The following is a 16,658-nucleotide window of genomic DNA, read 5'->3' as shown; positions in this document are numbered from 1 at the left end:
TTTAATTCATGTGTCAAGATCTTACATTGTGCCATTATTTTATTACTGAGTTCCTTGTATTTAAAAGATATCAATTAGATATTTTTCTCAAATACTTTTAATCTTAACAGACTTTTTATAATTGTAATTCTCGCAATTAGAAAACTCTTAAGTATTGTTTTCTTAAGGCATAATATTTTGTAAACATAAACAATAGTAGTTTTGTATAAAAGCCTCTGAAGATTTTTGTGCGTACTATTTTAGAGTCTGCATCAAATCTAAAATAAATTGGAGATATTTTATCTAGTTGTATTGGTGGATGTTGATCTTTGCAAAATAATTTTTAATACGAGTCAAGAAGGCACGTTTAAATGTACTCTTTTCACCTTAATCTAGGGTTGGAAGAAGGAGAGAATTTTGGGAGAATATCCTGATGGTAAAATAATAATGGTACTTCCTGATGATCCAAAATATGCCTTGAAAAAGGTAACTTTTGTTGTATTAGTTTGGTTTTTGTACTTTGGTTCAGAATTGGTTCTGATAAATTCAGCAGGTTCTAGGTTTTAATTCAAATCTGTTATATTAAATTAATTTTGTGAAATTTCAAATGGCTTATGCATGATTATTCCAACTTAAATTGTTTCTATTTAAAATACTGTGCAACACCTAACAACCCAATATCCTGAAAACTTAAGCCATTAGAGTTAGTAACATTGAATAACATGTCCTGAAGATCCTTGTGTATCATAATTTGAATACTACACCAAAAGTAATATGTGGGCTTATTTAATACTGTAGATTTCTTGACCTTTGAGATAGCCATCAAAATGTTGTGTCTCATTGCAAATCCTACAGAAAAAAATAAAATGCATGATATAGACGGTCAATCTAAATTTGAAAGATTTTTTATGTTTAATGACATTTTTAAAGATCTATTTTGAAGTTAATTTCTACTAGAGCCACTGTTGGTCTCAGTATTTCTACTTGGTTTTTTTTTTTGCCTGCTTATTTATATCTGAATGGAATCTGACAAGCTCATCGCATTTAAGATTATGTAAACTTTTGAGTAGCAAAAGTAGCGATCTTGTTTTAATATTTTGGTGGGGATAATTTAAGGTAATTGAATTATTTATTGAGACCAATATATTAACAACAGGTTGAAGAAATCCGAGAGATGGTTGATAATGACCTTGGATTTCAGCAAGCAGAACTTAAGTGTCCATCCAGAACAAAAACTCTTCTCTTCATTTCCAATGATCGTAAAATAGTTGGCTGTTTGATTGCAGAACACATACAGCAGGTTTGTATTTTATTTTAACTTTGCTTTAAAATCTTCGAACTGAAAGTGTTCAATTTGTATTGTGCTAGTAGTACCTACAGTGGCTTGCAAAAGTTTTCATACCCCTTGAACTTTTCCACATTTTGTCACATTACAACCACAAACGTAAATGTATTTTATTGGGATTTTATGTGATAGACCAACACAAAGTGGTGCATAATTGTGAAGTGGAAGGAAAATGATATATGGTTTTCAAATTTTTTTACAAATAAAAAACTGAAAAGTGTGGCGTGCAAAAGTATTCAGCCCCCCTGAGTCAATACTTTGTAGAACCACCTTTCGCTGCAATTACAGCTGCAAGTCTTTTGGGGTATATCTCTACCAGCTTTGCACATCTAGAGACTGAAATTTCTGCCCATTCTTCTTTGCGAAATAGCTCAAGCTCAGTCAGATTGGATGGAGAGCGTCTGTGAACAGCAATTTTCAAGTCTTGCCAGAGATTCTCAATTGGATTTAGGTCTGGACTTTGACTGGGCCATTCTAACACATGAATATGCTTTGATCTAAATCATTCCATTGTAGCTCTGGCTGTATGTTTGTGGACAGATTCTCCCACCTGAGCTGTGGGTCTCTGCAGCTTCTCCAGAGTTACCATGGGCCTCTTGGCTGCTTCTCTGATCAATGCTCTCCTTGCCCAGCCTGTCAGTTTAGGTGGACGGCCATGTCTTGGTATGTTTGCAGTTGTGCCATACTATTTCCATTTTCGGATGATGGATTGAACAGTGCTCCGTGAGATGTTCAAAGCTTGGGATATTTTTTTATAACCTAACCCTGCTTTTAACTTCTCCACAACTTTATCCCTGATCTGTCTGGTGTGTTCCTTGGGCTTCATGGTGCTGTTTGTTCACTAATATTCTCTAACAAACCTCTGAGGCCTTCACAGAACAGCTGTATTTATACTGAGATTAGATTACACACAAGTGGACTCTATTTACTAATTAGGTGACTTCTGAAGGCAATTGGTTGCACTGGATTTTATTTAGGGGTATTAGAGTAAAGGGGGCTGAAGACTTTTGCACGCCACACTTTTCAGTTTTTTATTTGTAAAAAAATTTGAAAAACCATGTATCATTTTCCTTCCACTTCACAATTATGCGCCACTTTGTCTATCACATAAAATCCCAATAAAATACATTTACGTTTGTGGTTGTAATGTGACAAAATGTGGAAAAGTTCAAGGGGTATGAATACTTTTGCAAGCCACTGTGTAAAAGCATCTGCAGAGTTTAATTCCAACACAAGTTGTGTTAATCTTTTTTCTCTTGTTTTAATTAAGTTGGCAATTAAGATATTGACCCTCAAAAGAACACAAAGTTGCTGGAGTATTTGAGTGGGTGAGACAGCAGCATCTCTGGAGATGTTTTTGGCCGAGGCCCTTCTGAAACTTCACCTATCCATGTCTCCAGTGTTACTGCCTGACATGCCGAGTTATTCCAGCATTTTGTGTTCTTTTGTGTATTATCCAGCATCTACAGTTCTTTGCTTCTGCTAAATATTGACCCTGTTCAGATTGTTTAAATCCATCCTAATTAATTCCTTTTGCTGTTTAACTGTGTAGGGCTTCAGGGTTATAGAAGATAAAGCTATTCAACAATCATCAAATGATGCAATAATGCATGAACGCCAGCGCGCATGGTGTTGTTCAAAGAATCCAGAGCCTGCAATCTGTGGAATAAGTAGGGTTTGGGTCTTCAGTATGATGCGACGAAAGGCTATTGCTACAAGAATGTCTGACTGCCTCAGGTAAAGGGCAAATTGTGTACATGCTTTTGATACACTTTTAACATGTATATTATCCCAATAATCGGTAATGTTTTTAACTTAACTAAGTAATAAATGATTAACAATGCAACTGATTTTCATTCTTTCAAGTAATCAATCGAACATCACATCTCCATTTGCATTTCGTACATTTAGCCATGCATGATTTCAATATAATCATGCATAGATGTATATTATTCAATTCAACAATTCAACAATTCAAGTTTTTACTTTGCAACAATATTGTATGTGCACCTTCAGGCATGGGATACGATGGTCTTTTTTTTTAATTCATATTTTTGTGGACTAGACTTTGGGTCACTAAAGTGACACCAGACCTCACTCAATGCAACATAGCTTCCATAATTTCTTGCTACCGCTCCCAGACAATTTACAGTCCCTTCTGTTCCTCCTTGATAAGTCTTTCCTTTTTCTCACTGTTCTCTTCTGAAACCAATTTCTGTAAATCTTTCGCCATTTTTAAGTTGTCAAGCCTGCCGTAAAAATCTTCTAACCTCTATGTATGCGAAATGGGATTGGAATTACTTCACAAACAATATAAATTTTCAAACAAATTGATAAAACAGAATACATTTATTCTCATTTCTTTCCCCTTTCCATAGTTGCTACCATCCACAGTCACCCAGCTCAACCTTTTTAATCCTGATTGATACTGTCAACCACCCTGAAGATTCATCCCCTCCACCACCTATACAATGGTTGATACAAAGTGCTGGGGTAATTCAGCGGGTTAAGGCAGCAATTAAAGTTGAATCTGAATCTGATCTCTAGAGGACATGAATAGGCGACAATTTGGGTTGGGATCCTTCTTCATTGTAGGGGGGAGAAAGGTGGAAGAGAGGTGTGACAAGCCAAAGTGAGCTTTATGTCTCTGGCCTTTGTCCAACCTTCTGTAACCCAACCCCCTCACCTGAATCCTCCTATCATTTGCCTGGCTTTGTCCTGCTCCCACCTCTCTTTCAACTTTCTCCCACCCCCTTCTACAATGTCTGGAAAAGGGTCATAACTCGAAACAGTGTCTATTCATGCCAGCATTGTCCATTCATTGGGTCACTCCAGCATTTTGCTTTTTTTTTAAACCAGCATCTATAGTCCTTATGTGTGCACGCAATGGTTGCTATGTGCACTGTCTACAAAATGCACTGCTGTCATTCCACTAGGCTACTCTGCAAAAACTTCTTAAACTTTGATTTGTAATACCAAGAAGAAAAATACAATGCCATCCTTTGACTGAGTTTAAATCCTGGAATCCCTGGCTTAAATGTACTTTCAAGGGTACTGCAACCTTGTACTGCTCACCATCTCCTTCTGAGGGAAATTGGGAAGGGCAGTAAAAGTGGGTTTTTAGTTTAGTTTATTGTTATCTGTACCAAGGTACTGTAAGTGATGCCAAGCCCCTTCTGCTGTGTTGAATATGATTCTCAACTATGCACATTTGCATTGCTTAAATTCTTCCCCTTAATGTTCCTCATTCTCCATTTGGTTCGATTTCAGAACCAAGTCTTGTAAAACGTCAACTGAATGAAATGGCAGATAGTACACATGCAATGTTACAGAGGATAAAAAACACTTAATTTGAAATCTAACGACTTTCAAAGAGTTGTTGGAGTCTGTGTTTGTAGTTGCAAAAGGTCACATAACTTGAGGGAATGTTTTTTGGGTGGGTGTGGTTGGGGCAGCAAAAGAGGTGCATTGAAAACTGCAGAAATATTTAGGATTTTATTCAGCTATATTGTGCCTCGTAAAATGAGTTTATTAACATTTATGCAGTATTTAACTAAATTTCTAAATTTATTATTTTGCAGGAGTAATTTTGTATATGGTGCATATTTGAGTAAGGACGAGGTTGCATTCTCAGACCCTACTCCTGATGGTAAACTCTTTGCAACCCGATACTGTGGAACACCCAGGTTCCTGGTGTACAACTTTGTCAGCTAACCTCACAAGAAACTTCTCGACTTCTCGAAGTTTTTCTTTTCATATAGCCTTAGACAATAGCTGTAATTGTACATGAAGCTTCATAAAAAGTCTCAACAGTTTCAGGAGCTGGATTGTAGGAACTGTACTGCTTTTATATTACTGTGAACTCAGGACTGATGACAACCAATGGTTGTTTATATCATAGAAAACTGGAAATAATGCAGTAAACTTTCATCTTGATTTGTATTTGAAATTAAAGTTGGAAAAGTTTTATCTTTTGTCAGAAAAGCATGCCTTTATTTAGTTCAGTCGTGCTTACAGATGTTTGGATGTTTTGGTAAGCAGAGAGTTGTAAAAACCTATCGAATGTACATGATTAAAAACAGACATTTCATTTTCTAAATCTGCTCTGTGGCCTTTTTGGTCTGTATAGAGAGAAGAGAAGCAGCTTGGTCTGTGTATATACTGTACAGTGAGCAAGCCGTTTGAATGTGTTTTTGGAGAGTTGAGTAAGTAGTCTGATAACTAAATTATTATTGTGAAAGGTGCCTGTAACTTTCCTAGTTGTTGTTTCAGGGCTATCAGGCTGCTGCACTAAAGGCTAAACTGTTTTTTGAGGTTCTTATCAGTTGCATATTTTACTAAACTGTTAAAAATATTGCCATTGTTTCTATTTTGCTCTGAGAATAAGCAGTTGTCAGTGCAAAATTTAATACCTCATTTAATATTGATGTTGAACCACTGCAATATTTGGTGTCCAAGATCACAGTTGATACTTTGTATTAATGGCGCCTCTTGCTTTTGGAAAGGTTTGATAACTTAAGAGCAGCTTAAATAAATCTAATAACTGTGCCTTCTTCACTATCGGTCACAATTAGAGTTTGAATTTGATGGTTTTAACCCGTTTAAATATAGAATAGATTTCAAAGCTTTAGAGAAGATCAGTACTTTACAGGGATAAGTAGGCAAACTATTCCTGTAGGACATTCAATTTAAGATTTTCACACTACTTGTCATTGCTTTTAAAGTTCCGACCAGTTTCCTAGTGATTTTTCTGAATTTCAATAATGCTGAATAGTTTCCCAGAACGAGATAGCCCTAATCAAAAGCATTTGAAGTGAATTTATGCTTTTAAAAAGTAAAAAAATCTTGCATGTCAACAAATTGAGTCTTGTTAATCTTTCTTCGTATACGCGTTGAGATCACTTGATAGTTTAAAAAAATCTAAAATTTTATGCCGCCCTTAAGGAGTAAAATTGAAACGCTCAAGTAATGAAAATGTTGTTATAATTTTAATTTTTTGAATGTACCTGGACCTGTGAAATTATCTTTTTGAATGCATTTAGGAATTTTTCTGCAAAAGATTGAGTTGATTGAGCTATTGTAATAATACACATTGCTTTAATCTTCAGAATCCCAGGATACTGATTTAATAACTCCTGCACTGCTTGCATTTGGGTACCTTTTTCAGTCTGATTCACAAGGCAACTTGGTGAAATGTTTTTCTGTTGCTTCAAATTTAATTTCTTTTTGTTACCGTTTATGATTAAGTATAATAAATTGAGATTGTCTTGGTGAATAACAGGTTTTTTTCCAATAGAATGGTTTTTAAGTGGAATGTGTGTATGTATATAAGAACTTTGCAAGTAACAGTTCCTTGCTAAATATTTTTAATATTTGCAACTTTTTTATTAAAAGTACTTAAAACTATTCACAGCATACCAAAACATTAAAAGATAGTGAATTCTACTCAGCACTGCAGAATGTGTAGAGTACATTTTAAGCCCAGTAATCTTCAGTCATCAGAGTTCAGAATAGTTAGCATTTACCTCGTGTAAGATAATTATTTGTAAATAAGTATAGAATTGTCAAATTGGGAACAAGTGGGATATAGGAAAATAGTACAATCGTCAAGATGTAATCATAAACATCTCACCATCTCCTTGTATATTGTTTTCCTGTATTTGGCTGCTCCCAAAGTGGTAATTCTGTTTATACCATAATGGTACAATAAGATTTTTTTAATATTACATTTAAATACAGGTAAATGTCATGTTGGCCTAAGGTCAAGTGCCATTATCAGCATTGCTTACAGATTATAAAATGGCCCTCTGCAACTCAGACATGTGGTATGAACCTTATCTATAAGTGTGCATTTACCAGTTTTGATTTGTTTTAAGGGGGGGGGAGACTAAAATTGTAAATATGATGCTGTTCATCATTTTTCTAACCTGTATGCACTAAATCTTAAATAGACCAAATGCAGCTGGTTGAAATTAACTTGTCTATTTTACTTTAACTGTGAAATTATTTTAAAATTATATCATATGAGCGGTTTGCATTTAAAGATCGTTTAATGAATAACACGTCCTATGAAATGAAGAAACCATGGACAAAGGCAGTTGTTTAGACATTGAGTGGCACCTGACAAAGTTTGCAAAAAGGAAACCCATCATTTATTTTAGTGAATATGTTGACTATTATATCTTTTATCCCAATTGATGCAGACATTCTAAGTGTGGGAAAATTGCAATTCCTATCCTGCACGTTGTACTTAATACCATTATTGTGTGTATTCATGTTCAGTATTATTGTAATTTGATCATATGTCCGTTTATTTTGCAAGTTGGAGACATTATGTATTCCATTTGGAAAATGTATGTAACTAGGAAATTGCTCTGGACTATAAATTATAAATGTCTGTTGGTACAATAAATTTGATGGTTGGAGGGCTAAGTGCTGTTTATTGAATTATTTATGGTGAATTACATGAACCATATAGTTGCAGTTAATAAACTGCAGGAGTTAAGGTGAACTAAATAAAGTGCTTTTTGAGCTATCCAAATTGTACTGTCCCAAGGCCTGAAACACAACTGGACATCTATGAATTCCAACCACAGCCTGGTTTGCCCAGCCTAAACGAGAAGATAGACATAAAATACTGGAGTAACTCAGAGGGACAGGCAGCATCTCTGGATTGAAGGAATGGGTGACATTTCAAGTTGAAACCCAAGAGAAAACAGTAATGGACGTAGGTTTAGTTAAATTCACGTTGACTGAAAAGATCAGTATCTCATTCCATGGTGCATGTTTGCACTAAGTGTTTTGATTTTGTTGTGTAGCCTGAAATATTAGCTTAAATATTTCATTACATCTTGTGATTGATTAAATCTTTAGAATGGATATCTTAAAATTTACCTCATTTAGCAGATGTAATGGTTTTGATTTTTCAATTGGGCCATTGGTTTGTGTGCTCATATTTTAAACAATTTAACTTGAGAAAAGTCATTAATGTTTATTCTTCCAAGTAAATTAGATAAGAATTTTGAAGACCATTAATTTACAGAACAATATACTTTATTTATCCCAGGAGGGACACTGGTCTGCCAACAGTCTCACAAAGATACATGAAATTAAAGTGACAAGTAGAAAGTCCAGGAATAGGGATATGCAAAGATTGGGAAGGGGGAAGGGGGAAGGGGAGAAGGGGGGTGGCATTTTGAGGAGCATTCTCCACTCCAAGACCATGAGTAATGTTGAAAATAATTAATAAAAGGCATGACATTCTAACCAATTAGTTACCATTCTCATTTCTAGTCAGTGCTGTAAAAGGATGTGGAGATGTTGGGTAAAATGGGGAACGAACACCTACAGCACAACCGACAGGGTCCATCTCCAGTGAAGTTACTGGTCCTATGGTATACTGAGCAAATCCTACATGTACAGCTTTAACATGAATCTTCTGCATTCATTCAGAACTTGCACAAAAATAATTTAAATGTAGCATTTTGGCATTTTTCAAGAACATTTATGTGCCAAAATAAGACCTGTGGAAGCATCCAGGGCTCACAGATGTATTTTTCCCTCGCTGACCACAGAAGGCATATCAGACTGGTTGATGTTGAAACATCTCCATTGAATGAAAATGTTGTGATCATGGAGGAGCACACAGATACCTGTGCATATGATTAAACATTGGCATATCAATCAAAAGATCATCCTCCATAATTTCTACCCCAGTAGGATTTCACTAGCAGCGCACAAATTTGGACATGTCCAACATAGGTCAAGTGATGATATGACTTCATTCAGAGGATTCCCATCTTAAGGAAAGACATAAGCTTCTGGTAAACTCCTTGTGGTGCTCAGGTGTCACAGTCCGTCCAACTCCTCATCACACCTGGTGGTAAATAGCCATCCCTTCTACCTCCTGAGGGAATTCACCTCCATCATCACGACCAAGGTCCACATCCCACCCCAAAATGTTCATCGAGCACTGGAGGAGCTGCATGTCATGGTCAACCAACACCAGTTGACATGCCCCAATGCCTTTACCATCATGGCCGTAGAGTTCAACACAGACAGGCTGAAGAAATCACTCCCTAGCTACCACCAGCATGCATCCTACAGGAGCAGATGAGCAAACATCATTGACCGTGGAGATGCCTTTCGCTCCATTCCTTGCCCTCACTTTGGGGAAATCTGACCAGCTGTGCTCCTTCCTGGAAATGGGCAGCAACTGAAGAGCGCACCCCAAGCAGGGAGGATTGCACAGATCTGGTGAGGGGAGGCACAGGAACAACTACAGAAATGCTTGGGGTTAGTAGACTGTGCAATGTTCAAAGATATCAATAATATTGGTGCCCAAGAACAGTAAGGTAACGTGCCTCAATGACCACTGACGTCCATAGTGATGAAGTTGGTTATGGCGCATATCAACCCCTATCTCAAGAACCTGGACCTGCTACAATTTGTAGGGAGAACATGCAAACTCCACAGATACAGCACCTGTCAGGATCAAACCTGGTCTCCAGCAGTAAAGCCACTGTGGTTGATGTGTTGCTGTTATTTTTCTTTTGCTTCTAGCATGTCATAGAGTGATACAGTGTGGAAACAAGCTCTTTGGCCCAACTCACCCACTGTCCTTAAAATGTCTTTAATTTAAAAAAAAATAGTAACCTTGGTTCAATATTTTAATACACCATTCGTGATTTTCAAAGGAAGAACTCAAGAAGCACATAAACAAATTTGAAATTTCAATTACAAGCATACCGACTTAGATGATACTCAGAAGTCTTCAATAAATCTAGATTTATAACTCACTGTATATAAAAAAACCATACCTGTCAAATCCTTTTTGTTCTACAGTTTGGATAAAATCTAGAAATAACCTAACAAAGGATCAGAAGTACTTCTTTGTTCTTGCAGTAGTATTCATTCTTATGGCAGTTATTATATACTATTCTTTCATATCTATAAAATAGCTTTAACACCAAAAAAAACTGAAGGAAATGTTCTTGGTCAATACTCGTATAAACTTAGTGTTTAGACATTCAATAATATTTTTCTAACATATTGACGTTGACGTGGAAAAGCTTTTCCCACTGAGAGTAGGGAAGATTCAAACAAGGGGACATGACATGAGAATTAAGGGACTGAAGTTTAGGGGTAACATGAGGGGGAACTTCTTTACTCAGAGAGTGGTAGCTGTGTGGAATGAGCTTCCAGTGAAGGTGGTGGAGGCAGGTTCGTTTTTATCATTTAAAAATAAATTGGATAGTTATATGGATGGGAAGGGAATGGAGGGTTATGGTCTGAGCGCAGGTATATGGGACTAGGGGAGATTATGTGTTCGGCACGGACTAGAAGGGTCGAGATGGCCTGTTTCCGTGCTGTCATTGTTATATGGTTATATTCTGAAGCCCAACATAGCCCAATCTGCTAATATTGTTTAATCAAATTTACTGATCTTCAATTTGTGGTGAATTTCCACAGAGAACTCACACTGCCACTAATTTTAACCCTTTATTTAGGTATGTTATAAAACTTACCTTCAGCGGTGCTGCAGTTCTGTCACTGCCCTTGTGCGCGACTTTGGCGCCTTTGAGAGGGGGGCAGGTTTAAAAAGCCATTTTTTCCCAGCCTGTTGAAATCGATTTTCATCAGGTTGTTTAGTTGCTGAAGAATAATCGCTCCGACATCGGTTTTATTACATTTTTTTTCAACTGCACTGGATATTTTAATAGCAGGAGTAATTTAAAAATCAACTTCTAAAGCCGTCAACACTGATAACGGGGACGGATTTCACGTACGGGATAGGTAAAGGAAAGCTATTTATTTTACATATAAACGTGCTTCTTAGGATGCCTTTAATCAAAATTTTACGTTGCGAAAAGGTGACTTAGGACCCATATGAACCGGCAGTATTTTTCGTGCCGATATGGGGTTTAAATTCACCGCAACCGCAATGTTCCAAACGATCGCGTTCCCCAAAAACCCACTTGCAAGATGATTAATATGGCCATTAATTTACGGGAATTAAACACTAAATTCCTTCCATTTGGCCTATAAATTCATGACAATGAGAATTAAAAATCATGTTATATTGTGAATTATTGTGTGAATGTTATTTGGACACTTAGGCTATTTAAAAATGTTAACCTTTTCTTAAGAAATTGATAGATGTTTAGATCTAGTAATTGAATTTTGTAATTAGCTACAATTAAGTAACTAAATAATTATATGCTTTAATTTCAGGTCATCCAAGTAAGATTGTTTCATATTTGTTTCAGAATGCTTCAATCTATAAAAACTGAAAAATTCATTCAATTCTCTTAATTTTTAAGAAAGTTATGGGCTTTTGACTGTCCTTGATCACAAGCTTTTGCGTTAAATCAATGGAAAACCAATAGGGAACAAGATGCTTATTTCCGAGTATGTAAATGGCCATAACTTTTTTAATACTGAAGATATGAAAGTGAATTAGGTGTCAAATTAAACTTCTTTTTATGCTTTATCTGTTGGGATAAATTGCACTTTATTTTTAAAATCTCAAAATTTTGTAACATTGTTACTTTATTCTCAAAAAGGTTTCTTCAAATTTTTGACCATTACAGCCAGGGGCAAAAGTGACCAAAGTAGTTCAACATCCTCTCAATACCTTTGCAGAAACTAGATGCTGAAGATGGACACAAAATGCTGGAGTAACTCAGTGGGTCAGGCAGCATCTCTGGAGAAAAGGAATAGGTGACATTTCAGGCCGAGACCCTTTTTGTGTCTATCTTCAGTGTAAACCAGCATCTGCAGTTTCTTTCTACCTGTAAACGCTGGTTTACTTCAGTACTTTGTCTCCTAACCACTTTGATTATTTATTCTCCTAAAACTTGCTCAATTGCCCATTATGTGAAGAGCTCATGAGGAGGAGGAGGAGGGTGGGGGGGGGGGGGGGGGTGGAAATAACCTATTAATCAAATTACATATGCAAGATAATCCTTAGTTCTCATTATCTAATTGATATGCTACTGGGATTTTTTTTCAAACTATTCTTGTATATGTGGATCACATTTGGTTAACTAGGAGATAATTACATACAAATTCTGCAAAAAAATTATTTCAACCATTGTTTTTTTTTCAGTTTAAATGTCAATTTAATACATTCAAAGTAAACTAACACGTTAAAAACAAACAAACCACAATTGCAGTAAGACAATTTGACACAAACATTGTACAAATGTTGAAACCTGAGGTAGATCTGGTTAGCAAAATAACATTCACCATATTTAGGGATCCAAAAAGTAATTAAAAATCAGAATTAATAAAGATAAAGCAGCAATTAGAAAAAAACATCCTATTGAGTTACAAAAAGCCATTGCATAATTTAAACTTCACAGTTAAGTTGTTCATATTCTAGAGCTTGTCTAATACTAGATTTTATATTTAAATCAACTACTGTTTACATGCGCCAAAAAAAATACTCACCCTCAGGTGTAGCATTCTTTTTTAATGTAGCTATCCTACATAGTATTAAGTAAAATATTGAAATTAACTGGAAAACTTAATAGGATACCTAAACTGGATGTTCAGGCTGGAGTGGAACTTTTCTTTCCAACTTCCACTAGTTCTATGATACACACTAGAGCTCTACCCTACTTTCTGCAGAAATGTGAAGTGAACATGTGCTTTTTGAATATATGGCCTCCTGCGGGAACACAATGGTCATGTTATTTAAGACACGAATATGGACATTGAGAGCTGTAATATGGTGTCACGGTGCAATGGTGTTTGAGCAGTGGTACAACAGAGAAGGGAAGCAAATTGTAAGTAGGTCCCTATCTGGAAATTAGTTAACTAAATTTATGTCAACTTGTTCAACCTTTTTTTAAGATGACTTAGGAAAGTGCAAAATGATTAAATACATAAAAGCATGTGGGTCGAAGACCCCAAACCAGGATAACAAAGACGAGCGGGTATTAATGTACTAAAATGAGCAAGTGTAAAGCTGCTTGCTCTTCTATCCTGCCGTTTCAATATAGCAACTTTATCTCCAATCAATGATTGCAATGAGGTTAATTTTATTTTATCAATGTATCAGGAATTTATGTAGGAACTTGACATTTAATATATTCTTCAATTAAGTGAATCTGCTGAGGGTAAAAGATGATAGGGTGTAGATAAATCACACTAAGGTTGACATCTGTGTCATGTTAAAGAAAATCATCAATACTAGATACTTAAAACCTGTTAAATATACTTGTATAACTCCCATAATGGCCAAAAGGTGTGGCCAAAGGATATTTGGTGTTGACACTTTAAAGGGTACTAAAAAAACTCACTTTTTGGAGACTGGAGTGTTGAAGGAAACTTTGGGTGATTTTCTCCTAAAATGTCAAATTTACTATTTGAGTTTTGAGTTGCTGGATACCAAAATAATCCCAGTCGAAGTAAATACTTGGAAATGTAGCCTCAACCTTAAATGGGTTTTTTTTATTGTTATGCATAAATGGACAAATCTTGGCATTACTTAGTTAACTCTGAAGAAGGGTTTCGGCCCGAAACGTCGCCTATTTTCTTCGCTCCATAGATGCTGTTGCACCCGCTGAGTTTCTTCAGCAATTTTGTGTACCTTGGGATTACTTATCCTGATGTCAGACCAATTTGATCAACTGTGAAACATGCCTACCAAAAGGTGATACACATTTGAGGACAGCATAATCTTGCTGTTGTGACTCTTTCCCAAGTTCAGGATGAGATGCATGAGCCATATGCAAAACAATTTGTTTGAGAGAGAAACCTATTTCATTAATGTATTTAAGACTGCTAATTTGCATGGTTTATTGCTAGGACCAGGGGCCACGTTTTAAGAATAAGGGGTAGGCCATTTAGGACTGAGATGAGGAAAAACATTTTCACCCAGAGTTGTGAATCTGTGGAATTCTCTACCACAGAAGGCAGTGGAGGCCAATTCACTGGATGTTTTCAAGAGAGAGATATAGCTCTTAGGGCTAACGGAATCAAGGGATACAGGGAGAAGGCAGGAATGTGCTACTGATTTTGGATGATCAGCCATGATCATATTGAATGGCGGTGCTGGCTCGAAGGGCCGAATGGCCTATTCCTTCACCTATTTTCTATGTTTTCAATTATAGTTCAAAAAGCTTTGCACATTTAAAACTACAACATAATTTATTACACAAGAGAGTGGTGGATATATGAAATCAGCTGCCAGGGGAAGTAGTTCAGGCAGATACTATAACAGCATTTAAAGGACACTTGGACGTACATGAATAGGAGAGACGGAGGAATATCGGCCAAAAGCGGGCAAATGGGATTTGTTTAGATGGGACATTTTGGTTGCCATAGATGAGTTGAGATGACGGATCCGTTTCTCTGCTATATGACTAAATCCCAGCTTTGTCTGTTCATTTGCTTATCAATACTGAACACTATCCTTGTGTACTCTACCTTATTTTGGGGAGTGAGAATGTACAGGTTGGTGGACGTGTGTGGAGAATTCCACTGTGAACAGTGATCACAATTCAGTAAACTTTAAAATTGTGATGGAAAAGGATAAGGTTGAACCTCGAGTAAAAGTCTTAAATTGGGGGAAGGCTGACTACAATAGTATAAGATAGGAACTGCTTAAAATAGAATGGAAGAATCTGCTAGATGGAGTAAATGGGAGGCATTTAAAAATGAAATGGTAAGAGTTCAGAGTCACCACATCTCTGTAAAGGTTGGAAGCAAAGATGGCAAGATTAGGGAACATAATTCCGAAAGGAAATTGAGGATCTGATCAGGAAAAAGAACAAAAGTATGTCAGATAGGAGAAATTGTTATCGAGTGAAGTCCATTGGAGTTTTATAGAGGATTTAGGTGAGATCTTAAAGCTGTGAGGAGTGAATAAATAAAATAAATTCCAAGAGAATTCCAGAACCTTTTTACAAAATATATTAAAGCTAGGGGATAGATAGAGAAAGAGTAGGTCCCCCAGGGACCTAAAGGGGATTTTATTGTGGGTAGCCGGGGATAAGTTTATTTGGCCTTCCATCACAGCAATGTGATGGATGTTTATGTAAATTATGTTGCGTCTTGGGTCTATTTGTTTGTAATGTATGGCTGCAGAAACGGCATTTCGTTTGGACCTCAAGGGGTCCAAATGACAATTAAATGTATCTTGTATCTTGTATCTTTGTGCGATATCCTGAAGAAATACTTCAACTCAGAAATCACCATGGAGAATGATAAAGAGTTATGGGAGATGAACGCTCATAGCCTGGGACATGTATCAGGAATTGTTGCACATTAAGGTGGACAACTCCCCGAGATCAGATGAGCTTCACCTGGATGTTGCCTGGAATGGAGCATTCTTGGAGAGATTGGATATGCTGTGATTGTTCTCACTAGAACACAGAAGGCTGAGGAGTGACGGTACAACGGTTTGTAAAATTATGTCTGCCATGTAGGGAGGAGATGGTCTTTTTCCCAATAGTAGGGTTGAGAGGAGAAATAATTAAAGAGGACCTGAGGCGCAAGTTGGTGGGTTTGTGGAACGAGCAGGTACGTGGTAAAGACAGGCATTATCAAAGCATTTAAGAAGCATTTGAAGAAGTACATGGATAGAAAGGAAACAGAAGAAATAGGGATAAATGTGGGAAATTGGGAGTAGTGTAGATAGGTATCTCAGTCAGTATGGGCTAGTCGGGCTGAAGGCCCTGTATATCTTTAACTGTATGTTTCTGAAATTGGTAAAAGTCCAATCTTTGTTGTTTCATTTGCCTCAAATTTAAAGCAACCAAGACAGGTTGCAGCCTGCAATACAGAATAATGTTGTGGAGATTTTGCCTTGTTAGAAATTAGCTGATTCTTGTTCCATTTGAATTGAAATGAAACAAAAAGAATCCCACTCTTATGTAGATTAGTTACTTGAAACCAACACATTTCGAAGATTTGTTCTGTATCCCCCAGAACATTCAAATTTAGCACAAAAATGTTTCATTCACTGCAATGTATAAAAGTAAATAACCTCAGCAGAACAACAGTTGCAGCTTCTGTGATAACAATTTTGCAGGGGAACTAACACAAAGTTCTCACTCCAGCCTGAATCTCTTATTTCCAGTCCTTCAATTACTCAGTTTAACATTTTCATGGTATGCGGAGTATAGAAAATGCAGATGTACTTTTCTTAAATTTTAAAAGTACATTTAGAATGGCATTGCAACTAACAAAGCATACATTCAATCCTAAAAATGCATAAAGTTCATGGACAGGACTAGGTGTAACACCACAGCAGGATCCCAATTGAAGCAAAATATATTGATTTAATGGAATTTGACAGATTGAGAACAGGACATGATTCAAA

At 36.4% G+C, this 16,658-nt stretch overlaps 1 protein-coding gene across 2 annotated transcripts in view; it reads left to right on the top strand.

Moving 5' to 3' along the window:
• LOC129696357 (N-acetyltransferase ESCO1-like) overlaps positions 1 to 7,754 on the top strand; it is a 36,612-nt gene extending 28,858 nt beyond the window's left edge. For both annotated transcript variants that reach the window (XM_055634191.1, XM_055634190.1), the window contains exons 7-10: positions 376 to 465; positions 1,136 to 1,279; positions 2,877 to 3,061; positions 4,906 to 7,754. In XM_055634191.1, coding sequence (XP_055490166.1) covers positions 376 to 465; positions 1,136 to 1,279; positions 2,877 to 3,061; positions 4,906 to 5,038 — 552 coding nt within the window. In that variant the 3' untranslated portion in view covers positions 5,039 to 7,754. The remainder of the gene's footprint in view (positions 1 to 375; positions 466 to 1,135; positions 1,280 to 2,876; positions 3,062 to 4,905) is intronic.
• Positions 7,755 to 16,658: the final 8,904 nt, after the last annotated feature.

Source organism: Leucoraja erinacea, chromosome 4 (genome assembly GCF_028641065.1).
Source record: "Leucoraja erinacea ecotype New England chromosome 4, Leri_hhj_1, whole genome shotgun sequence".
Classification (NCBI taxonomy): Eukaryota; Metazoa; Chordata; class Chondrichthyes; order Rajiformes; family Rajidae; genus Leucoraja; species Leucoraja erinaceus.
Note: the sequence above shows the minus strand (reverse complement) of the source record. Positions and strands in the feature narration are given on the sequence as shown.